The 11,514-nt window shown below is 41.6% G+C and overlaps 1 protein-coding gene across 1 annotated transcript in view; it reads right to left on the bottom strand.

Moving 5' to 3' along the window:
- Positions 1–4,979: 4,979 nt before the first annotated feature.
- The window catches only part of DOCK5 (dedicator of cytokinesis 5), a 109,981-nt gene continuing 103,446 nt past the window's right edge, over positions 4,980–11,514 (bottom strand). Inside the window, exons 48-52 of the mRNA XM_083368543.1 lie at positions 11,191–11,357; positions 9,962–10,139; positions 9,221–9,350; positions 7,688–7,803; positions 4,980–6,770 (exon numbers count right to left, since the gene is read on the bottom strand). Coding sequence (XP_083224669.1) covers positions 6,669–6,770; positions 7,688–7,803; positions 9,221–9,350; positions 9,962–10,139; positions 11,191–11,357 — 693 coding nt within the window. The 3' untranslated portion in view covers positions 4,980–6,668. The remainder of the gene's footprint in view (positions 6,771–7,687; positions 7,804–9,220; positions 9,351–9,961; positions 10,140–11,190; positions 11,358–11,514) is intronic.

Raw genomic sequence — 11,514 nt, 5'->3', positions numbered from 1 at the left:
ATAAATCATAAAAGCTTATTAGGTTGTCTAATAAGGATGTTGCCTTTGTGGATTTTTTTTTTGAGTATTAACAATGACAACTTTGTACATAGATTGTTCTCTGTTCAAGACCTCTTTATCCTATTTCCTAGAATCCCAAGTTCATTCAGGCATTTAAGAATACCGTACTGCTTAAAGTCAAATTCTAGATTATTATTTTTTTAAAAAAAATATCACTCCCTTTACTGCTAGGTTCTTTTGAAACACGAGAACAGACAAAATTTTGAGGGAAGCATACTATTTTAAAATTTTAACCTTCAGAATTGTAGTTTTGATTCATGCAACTAGTACATAATAGCTACATCATAACAGGAAGCAGGTTTTTTTTAAAGGCCAGGTTGTAACTTTTTTTTTAAAAAAGTCAAGTCCCAAACTGATAAATATATTACTTGCGGCTTCCAGATTTGGCATGGACTGCAAGAAAAAAAAAGATATTCCACCTAAAACAATTACTCTATTTTTACCAATTGTTGCTTCCTTATTAAAAGAAATGCTGGCGTATGCAGTTGTCCAATAAATCCTTTGGGTGTGGCTGTACCTATAAAAAGACAGGCAAATAAACATAGAATCATATTTTTTTAATATTTTCATTTACAATTATAAAAATAAATAAGGCAAGTCTGCTGCAATAAATCCTGTACTGAAAATAACAATATAATGTAATGGTCAGTCAGTAGGCACAGCAATGTGATAGTGCTATAAAATCAGCCAGATCTAAGATCCCATGCTTCAAACGACCAGATCTTTGGGTGTGCCCTTCAGATCACAGAATTTTTTTCCCCTCTAATGAAGCCCTTACCTAAAACCCATTAATCTTCCACACTAACTCTTCTGTGTGGAATTATTGCCTATGTTGCCAAACGTAGATCACAAATAGAGCTGTCGAGGTTACATGCACCTACAGGGTGCCAGGTTTGAGAAAGGCTTTAGTTATGTTCTCAGACTTGGGATACATAAGGAGTGTTGGCTTATAAGACATACACTGCACAAATCAGCTTCTTGCACAGAGATTATTTTCCTCCATAGTTGTTAAACTATCAAGAGGATAAACCTGAGCACAGCTGGCATATATAAATTTCAGATATTCCTTGGAGAACTACATATATTTTAAAACTTTATTCATATTCACTTAGACCTCTAGAAAGTTCAGACACAAGTTCCTAGGTGGTTATCTATCCAGATCATAACCTACTTAAAACCTGAGCAAGTCTGCTTTATCATTGGCTTGAGAACATGTCCTTCCAGATTTTGCTCATCCTTTTGGTTAATCTACTGCAGTGATTCTCAATCTTCACTGTGGACACCCCTTAAATACCTTTTGTGGCCCTCGCCACAGATCCCCAAGACTTAACTCAAGATTTAAATCGTAACATTTCTTCAAGCCATCATGGACCACCTGGGATGACATCATGCCCCCACCAGCCCACCCCAGGGATCCACAGACCACAGATTGAGAATCACTGGTCTGGTGCCTTATTGTACAGAGGGGACATGGATAAAAGAATTGGAGGTGACAGCCATACCCAGATTAACCATTTTCTCCTGCCCATTTTGTACTCATGGGAGTACTTGACTTCACCCACAGAAATCCTAGAAGACAACCATCCAAAACCAGATTGTTTTAAGTCACAAAGCATTCATCTCCAGGCAGGAGTAATCAGGAGCTGGTATCATCTTCCAGGAACCCTAAAAGGGAGGAGAATGAAAGTTGTTCCAGAAGAATTCACCATGAATTCCTGGGATGGGCAGAGAGGAAAACCACAGCTTTAAAGACATTTGTTATCTTCGCTGGTAACTAGCACAGCTGGAAGTGGAAGTCTGTGGAAAGCTGAGAACATCTACTATTTTTTCCATAGTGAGATTCATATATTCCCACACAGATTTCCCACCATCCAGCCTTCTCAGTGCACAGACTGAGTTTTCCAAAGCCAATTGGCAGGCAACAAAAGGCAGGCAGAATTTATTCCACATTCAGAGAGAAACTGGAGAAAAGGGACTGGCAAAGAGAAGAGATGCCAACTCAAACAGGGAGTAGGCTCTGCAAAAAAAAAAAAAATACTGCCATCTTATGGCTTTGGAAATATAAACATTTTACAGAAAAAGGAGAGGAACGCTACATTTTGTAGCCAAAGGGAAAAATAATCTGGATATATATTTTTTTGCACAACAAAAAAGGGACCACAAATTGTTTGCTCCAAATATGAAAATGAGTGCACTGCTGATTTAACATACGGGTAGTTCTCGACTTACCACAGTTCGCTTAGTGAGTGTTTGAGGTTAAAATACTTGCGACTGTTGCAGCATCCTCGTGGTCAAGTGATCAAAATTCAGACGCTTGGCCACTGGTTCATATTTATGACTGTTCCATTGTCCCAAGGTCATGTGATCACCTTTTGTGATCTTTGATTTCAATAGACCTTCCTAAGACAATTATGTGATTTGTGCCTGGGAAGAGGATTACTAATAACCCAGGCAGCATCCTAAGAGTGTGGCTGGTACTAATTCCAGCACCTCAACCCTTATTGCCCATTTAGAAATGGGAATTCTATAAGGACACAGAAATGTCTATGGAGATTCTCACTGATCCAGGTCACGGTTGTCTCAAAGGACTTTGTTTTCCCTTGAAGATGTTTCACTTCTCTTCCAAGAAGCTTCTTCACTTCTGACCGAAACGTCTTCAAGGAAAAACAAAGGAAGTCCAACTGCCTTTGGGACAAGAACACAGAAAGCTGCCATCAAATTACTTCTCCATCTAGCATACTTTGATCTACACTCTACAAGGCTTCAACTCTCGACTCAACCAACTATGTCATCTATCCCTCCTAGGTTCTTCAAAATGGCGAGACCAGAAGATGAACTTGGTAACTTGCAAATTTGCCACTGAGTTTATGGCTAGGACCCGGGCATTTGTGTTTCTCCACTACACTTTGTCATGAAGATCAGTAATTCATTCAGAATTATGTCAGGCCAACAACATAAGATAAAACTAAGAAACCGATGCCATGTAGGTCAGGAGTACTTTTAATGTCATGGCTACAGAAACAGGATCTTGCAAATCTTAATGTGTTTTTTCCCCTCCCTCACTTTTATCTTTTATCTGAATTAGGCTCAAATCCCTCTCATCTGACTTTTGTCTTGGCAGGGCCCTTTCCTCCTGTCTTTCAAGGCCATTCCCTAGGGCACAGGTCTGCAACTCCTGCGGCTCCCAGTCCTTTGTCATGTGCAGTCCAAAAAGAAAAAAGAAAAAAAAAGTGGGACTAAAAAAGTTCAACCAATCAATTCAAATATGCAGGGTAGGTGCATATCTCGCCTTGGCTCCACTCTTCAGTCAAACCCTGTTCTGCGCATGCACGCATGTGCACACATTTTTTGCAGCTCCCAGTTTTTCCTTTTGTGAGGGAACCGGTTCCGAGTGGCTCTTTCACTGTTTCAGGTTGCTGACCCCTGCCCTAGGGCTATGCCTTCTACCAGTATAATTATTTAACATTCTTGACTCAGGGGAACTTCTAAAGCTGATGCTTGCTGGATCTGAACACATTTTTATCCCTTTGCCTCAATAAAGGGATACAGGCAGATCACAGATGTGGGATGGCAAGGACTTTGGAGATAGATATTCTTTCATTTTTAAAGGCATACTTACTGTATTTCAGAGCTTACAACATAACTATTATGGGTCTCCTAAATTAAGACGGCAATAATTAATGCTCTACCTTTCTAGCCATTATGATTAGGTGAGGCTGTATGGATTACAAAAAAGGAGACTTTGGAGCTGTATGCGCCCCTGGCCCACCTCAAAAATGATTTCTGCAGTTCCAAATCTCAGATTATTTTTTTTCTTTCACATACATACTGTCCCTTTTTTAAAAAAAATCCAAAAAATACCAAGGACTGGATCTCTGACCATCTACAGGCAAAGTGTGTGTGTTTTATCGCTGAAGGACAGCTGTTTTGTGAGCAAGCAAAACAAGCTTCTTGTTTCTTCCAGGTGCATTTTTTTTCTCCATATAGGCCAATTAAACAGTCTGGAGACACCCAATAATGCTAACCTTTGGGCATTCATACTCAAACAGCAAATTTCAACAGCTTTAATTCAATGACTGTGTCTCCGTCCCCGTCCCCCCCCCCCAATCGGCTGCATTGTTAGAAGGGAGACAGAATCCCAGAACCTGGCTTGTACTATAAATAGGGTTTGCATCTTCCTCTTGACAGTTTCCTGAATAAGGATTTTCTTAGTTCTTGCAATAAACAACCTCACGGAGAGCTCTATTCTTGAATCTTTGCCTGTGAGGCTCCTAGCTGGAACATTGGCCAAGGGAAGCTTAATAACTTTGAGCTAGTCATAAAAATGAGAAAATCTTTTTAACTGCACCCACTAGAATTTTTGTCAACCTGGAATGGTAAGATATAGTAGAAAAAGATCAGAGAGCAATGGTGGTCAAAAGAAAAGTAGAACTAATAAGATGAGACAAAGAAGAAAAGAACTATGTACAACATTAAAATGTGAATCTCAGCTTTCTGGGTAGATGTTTTGCCTAAGGCAAATACACCCGAGTTACTGAGAAGCTGGGAAGTTACGCACGCGCGCACACACACAAAATGCTGGGTTCAGTAAACAAAGTTAGCTTTACCACTGAGTGCATTAAATTTCTGCTGGTGATTTTTTTGATCAGACAGTGCATAAGTTTGAGGAATTATAAACAGAGCCAAGCATTTCTCTATAAATGCATTTTTTCCTCTTGTATGCCAATTTAATAGTTTGGATCTGCCCTATAATGTTAATCTGCTGACATTCAGAGTCAAATCCACGGGCTAATCTCAACAGCTGTAGTCTGCTAATTCAATGACTATGCCCACTGCTTCATCAGGGGAATGCATCTTAGGTTGTTGTCGTTTTTTTTCCCCCCTCAATCACAGATGTTCTAAATTCTTTTTAAAAAGCAAACAAACAATCAGTCTATAAACTTTGAAGGCATGATGCAACCATAAGGATGAATGTCAACGAATATGTTCTGAAGCACTTGGACAAGTGCTTGCCATTCAGCAATGATCAATACAATCAAATCATAATCTGTGGGCAAGGATGCCCAACTACCCACCATTAGTCTTGTGCAATGCATTTACACTATGAATAAATATCTACCCTGCGGCTGGGTTCATGCACCATGCTAAGCCATAATACAGTGGTGTTTGGCTAAACCTCATATGTTGTCAGACATAGAGGTTTGGAAATAATTGTTAAAGCAAAGCATGGCATCATGTGATATATGAACCTAGCTCATAACTTCCATCCATAACTTAAGATGGACAGAGATAGCATAATCCAATTATGTGAATTATCTCTGAGATAATTTCGAGTCCCGTGGGGGCTGAGCCCTGAGCTTCTGTTATAAACAAGTAAACACAGAGGCAGCATTCAACAATAAGACATACAAAAGGGAGATATAGTCAGAATCTAGAAGTCAACAGTCAGCTATACCTCCACTCATGTTTTAGCAAAGAGTTCAATAAGACATTTAAGTTGCTATCCAGTCCCGGTTTATCAGTTCTAGTTTGGAAAACCATGGAGCACTTTCACATTGCAGTCCATTCTTCAAACTTCCAAGGATAATTACACCTTTATGTATTATCAGCACATTAATGCAAGAAAAATATATATCCAGAATTCAGTTAAACGAGTCTCCAAAGGTACAGTAGTTAGGCCACTCCATCTGTATGCAAAACTTTGGAACAGTGTGCAGCCAAAGAAGGAATTAGTGGTGTATTTGACAGAGTTTGCACACACTTGAAAGAAGAGGAGACCACAAGACTTTCAAGGACACGGTTGGTCAACTTATGGGAATAGATGGATGCCATTTTCTTTTCTTTTTTTATCCATTTTCATATTGCTGGAAAAGCAAAGCATGTAGATATAAAGTAATATCTCAACATGAATCTGCAGGTGTGTCCAGTGCTCTGTGTTGTCATGTACAAATCCATATATTCCAACAGAGGTCTGGGAAGTTGGGTGGTTTTTGTTGCAAGTTTGGAATGACTAGGCAAAGAGTGCCTATGCTAAGCAGGCCAAAGAATCCTCTTATACTAGGCTTATCCTGTTCCAAGGTCTCTTACTGCTGGCCGGTGAGAGTGATGGAAACCATATCTCCATTGTCCAAGTGCAATAAAGTGGGTTTGAATTTGTCATGCAAATCCGCTCTAGGGGCAAGTGTGTGTTTTCACAGTGTGCCGCTCAACTGTTTCAAGACCGAGGAAGAACTTAGTTGTTAGCAGAGCGATTCCACTGAGAGAATTTCCGCAATGCTGATGTTTTATCAGTGGTGGAACAAGGACTGATGGACGACACAATCTGCTTTCTTTAGTCTTGCAGAAGTCCTGATATGCCGTAGATGATGAGAAGATATATCTTGGGACATCAATAGGAGAATCAGAAACCAGGCAAGCCAAAACAGCAGCTTTTGCCAAAATTTCTAGCAGCTGAATTTTGTGCCCATCCCCGAAATTTGTGCAGGAATGGAGGGTGAAGCTGTCCAGCAGGAAGAAGCCAATCCTGAGAAGCTCTGGAGAACTAGATATGTCCACAAAGCATTTGACATTCAGTTCCAGATGCAAGGAGATAACATGATGTAGAGTCCTCATTGTAGTTCTGGCTCTAAAGAAAGGACACTGGATTTCCTAGCTTTAGGAGGCGGTGGCGGCGGCTTGATTTCTCTCCTGGTGGGTAGAGGCGGAGCCACCTACAATAATGCGAACATAGAAAGAGACAGTTGGACTCAAAAACAAAACCCAACTCCAGTGATACAGAGAATGGGAAATGCGGGACCCACAATAATCTCTTTTAGAGCAGGACTAGTGATATCATTTGATAGAGTGCCAAGGCAACTGGCGAGTTCCAGGGATGTGACAATGAGGTTTTTGTGTTGTTAACATCTGTGACAGACTTTGCATGGAGGAAGGCCCCTGGGCAAAAGCTCCAGATTTAAAGAAACAAGACACAAAACTAGATAAAATTCTTCTCTTTAATTAAAACGCTCTGGTCTGGATTTTTTGTTCCAGCCTGCAAAAAAATAAGTAAATATGAAACTCTTTGATTTTAAGTTTTCATGATTAGAACTGTTTTGTTATTATAGAGATGAATTGAAAGGTTGTGAAATGTAAAGCAAAAAGTTGAGGCTGTTGTATGTATATATATTTATTTTACTGCACTGAAAAAAGCCAAAAGACATCACATTTTCCCCCTCTCTCTGCTCTTTTCTTTCTTTTTCTTTTTCCCCAACTTTTGTTCTTCCTGCATTTTTACCTTATAATAAAATGCAATAAGACTGACAAACAAAAGGTTTAAAGAAACAAAAAGAAGCCAATCTTCCCAGCCAAAATCAGAAAGACAGCTCCAGCCGCCACAGGAGAAGGAGAATCTTACATTATTACTGCACGGGTGTCTTTTTTACCCCCTTTCATTTCGGGAGGGAGGAAAGAAAATCATTTTCTCTCTGGCAGTTTCAGGGAGAAAGCCATTAAACTAACCAAATACTTAAAGCCAAAAACAAAACAAACCAACCAACCAACCAACCAGGTACAACCCTTAAAAGCCCCTGGGAATGTTTGCAATGCTGCTCCTGTCTCAGGTAATAGGATCCAAATGTCGTCTCTGTACCTCGGTGGAGTTTCTGGAGCTGCTATTCTCATAGGGCTTGCATTTGGGCGGCGGTGGGGGAGGAGAACTCTGTAAGTTAACGGTTGTTAATCCATCTGCTTGCAGAGAAGGGAAACCTGGTGTGGTAGAGAGGAGAAGAAAGACAGATGGTGGCCATGGTTAGGGTGGGTGGGTGGGGGAAATAGTTTCTAACAGAAGCACACTTGCATCACCACTACTTTCAGGCATGCCTGTTTCTTTTACCAGTTGATTGTGAACAGATGTGTCAATCTGGAATCCCACTTGCCATTCCCCAGACCCCTGTTATCGCAGAAGCTTCATCCATGCACAGCAAATGAACCCAAGCACACGTGAAAAATGCACGCTTGGGGACCAGAGAAAACAAAATCCAGAATGACACCAGACAGGCTCCGTGAGCTTTGGTTTCACGTTGGGCTTTATGCATCGCAGTCTCCAGAACTCTCTTCTGATAGGATGAAGAAACCCACCCAAACTTCTCGTGAACTTGGAGGTGAAATGCCTTAGCCTTTAGAGAAAAAATATAAACCAGTCATGTTTCAGTTTCCCTTTTTAGCGTGGATGTTTCTTCTAAAGTTACATCTGGGATATGCAAAGTTCATTTCCATTTGAAAATGTGTGCATGTACATGTGTACCCCTGTGCTTCTCTCTGTACGGGTGCACATACATGTATGTCTAAACCTCTAAATATCTGGGGGGGAAAAACCCAATATTCATACTTTAAATTTCAGCCAAAAATAAGCAAAGCCATCTTATAAAATCTCAATTAAAATGAGACATTCACCCTTCATTTATAACATATTCAGGAAACTGTCTCTAGGCTTGAATTGGATCCAGATAAATCCCGACAGATTCTAAGAAGCACTTAGATACCAACAAGACTTACTCCTATGGATCTATTAAAATGTCCAGCATGATTGTAATCTAGTCACATAGAAAGTGTATACCCTCTCCTTCTTGACCGTAGCTGTTTTTACCAAACTCCCAGAACTGTCATTTTACGGACCACCACCAAGTTTTGTCAAATTATGTTGAATTTGGAGAATGGTGGGAATTCCAAGAAAAATGCAGTAAGAAATTCCAAGCTGGCTGGTATCTCCGCCCATCTTGAGGATGGCAATTGGGTGAAGGCTGAACTAACCTTTTCTGCCAATACTTTAAAACAGACCTGGGCATTTTATGGCCCCTGGGCCACATCCAGCCCTTTGGCTGTCCCTGTCTGGCTCATGTGAGGTCAATCAGAAATTAGAAATCAACTGTAAATAAGTGTGCCGCAGGGGACAGAAGAAGCTGAGCTGGGTCTGGCTCTGTGTAGTTGTTGTGTTCTCCTTCAATCGGCTGGGTGGTCACCCACCTGGAGCAGCCTGAGGGGTTGAGGTGACAGTGTCTGAGGGCAACAAATCAGGTTACATTGTTCTGGCCCTCCACAACAATCCCCGTTTCTCATATGGGAAAATTAACTGCCCTCCCCTGCTTTAAAAGAATAGGAAGAAGTGGAGGTTGCTTCAACATACTTTGAGTTCTCGGTGTTTTGGGTGGTGGGCTGAGTGCTGAGGCTTGTTGAAGGGATGAGTTCTGAAGCAGAGTTAGTTTGCTTTCCCCCAGTTGCAAGCTCTTTGGCCTGGGTGCTTTTCCTGTTGCATTCTGTACAGCAGAAAAGGAATAAATCCTTACCGAAGTGATTTGTGATGCCACCCTGGACATTAGGCTGTAAATCAGCTACTTTCCTGAAAAGTTAACTAAAGCACTTTTAGAAGCCTTTTGTGTAGAAAAGAAAACTCAAAACAAACAAGGAAACTAAACAGATCTTCAGTGAAACACACGGGTACGAAGGAGTATTAAAACCCATCATCTTTTAGGGAAGCCCTGACCGATCTGATGGCCTCTACTTGTGGTGATTATAATTCCCTCCTACAGCATGCTATTGGGATTGATGGTAGATGCCGTCCCACTCAAATGGAGCCCCAAATCAAACTCTAAAATGTAAATGGGCTTAGCAGTAGGATGATTAGTAGAGAATTTAGAGAGACTTGGAACGCGGATTATGGTTATATTTGCAACTGAGAGCTCAGAAGAATTAACAGAGGTCAACACAGGCAGACAACTTGCCCTTGAGGTGATCATCAAAATATTTTGCTGTTTGAATCCATCCCAACTTCTCTTTTAACAATGATGTGATTAAGCTTGCACGGCTAAGAGAAAATGACAGATGTTCCCAGGGGAAACGCATCACTCTGATACATTTATTACCTTACCATTTTGGAAGCCAACTCAGCCTCTGGCTCCTTCTCCGCAATAACCTGAGATTTACTGAGACTCCAGTCTTTCCGACGGAATTTATTAGCCCGACTCTCCCCATCATCTTTGGCAGGCTGTTCTTCCATCCTAGAGGCTGTTGAACTTCTCCTTTCCATCAGTGGCTCAAGAATAGATCTGTAGCCCACACAGAAATACCGTCATAAAGAATTATACCCTGTCTCTTCTGGTCAGCCTGAAAAAAAAAATTCTTGCTTTCTGGAGACGTGATGTGACAAGAGATCATTTTTTTTCTCTGTGGTTGCCTCCTATTATTTATTTGTTTCACTGAATTTGTAGGCAGTTCTCGACTTACAACCATTCATTTAGTGACCGTTCAAAGGTACAACGGCGCTGAAAAAAGTGACTTGTGACCCTTTTTCATACGTACAACCATTGCAGCATCCCTTATAGCAGGGGTGTCAAACTCAATTTCATTGAGGGCCGCATCAGCATTGTGGTTGCCCTCAGGGGGCCGGGTGGGTGTGGCTTGGGTGGGCGTGGCCTACTGGGTGGGCGTGGCTAGAGTGCATATGGCCTGCTGGGTGGGCGTGGCCAGCTCTACATCGTTCGCATCAAGGGTGCCTATGGGGGCCTGGGCAGGAGTGGGACAGATCTGAGGGTCTCTGGCAGGAGGAGGGTCTCTGGGCCAGGGCCAAGGCAGTGGGGGCCGTTCCCTCACTGTTTCCAGGATGGCTTCGTGGGTCACATGAAACCACTTCACGGGCCGGATCCGGCCCCCGGGCCTTGTGTTTGACATGTCTGCCTTATAGTCACGGGATCAACATTCGGATGCTTGGCAAGAGGTTCATATTTATGACGGTCGCAGTCTCCCGGGGTCACCTGATTCCCCTTTTGTGAACTTCTGACGAGCAAAGTCAACGGGGATACCAGATTCACTTAACAACCGTGTTACTAATTTAACAAGAGCAGCGATTCACTTAACAACTCTGACAAGAAAGGGTGTAAAATGGGGGAAAACTCATTTAGCAAGAGAAAGTTTGGGCTCAGTTGTGGTTGTAAGTTGAGGACCACCTATATTTAGCCACCCAACATTAACGGTGGTGTAAAAAAAACCAACTAGAAAAAACCCCCACAAATAAAAACGTCTTCAAGGCAATAGAAATTCTCCTGCCTGCATTTCCCTCATAGACTCAAGAACCCTTTCTACCCTAACCCATCAACTTACCCATCAGATCCTGGTCTGGAGGAAACACTGTCAGATGATGTAGAGGAAGTGGATCCGACTGAAGAAGTGACAGAGGTAACTGACAGCCTTCTCAATGTGGAGGACATAATGTATGGCAAAACCACTGAACCGGACCTGCTCTGCTTTCTCTCCGTCAGTGAGGAAGGCTATTGTTAGGATACAAAGAAGATTGTGAAAGAAATCCAAGGTACTTGTTCATCCGGAGAAGATGAACAAATCTACATCTTCTGAAACTTTAGAGGTTCTTTTCCCAAACCATTTTGGAAGAGATGTTAAGTTCTGAAATTTCTTTTTAAGTCCCCA

The sequence above is a fragment of the Vipera ursinii genome (genome assembly GCF_947247035.1).
Source record: "Vipera ursinii genome assembly, chromosome: 8".
In the NCBI taxonomy this organism is placed as follows: Eukaryota; Metazoa; Chordata; class Lepidosauria; order Squamata; family Viperidae; genus Vipera; species Vipera ursinii.
Note: the sequence above shows the minus strand (reverse complement) of the source record. Positions and strands in the feature narration are given on the sequence as shown.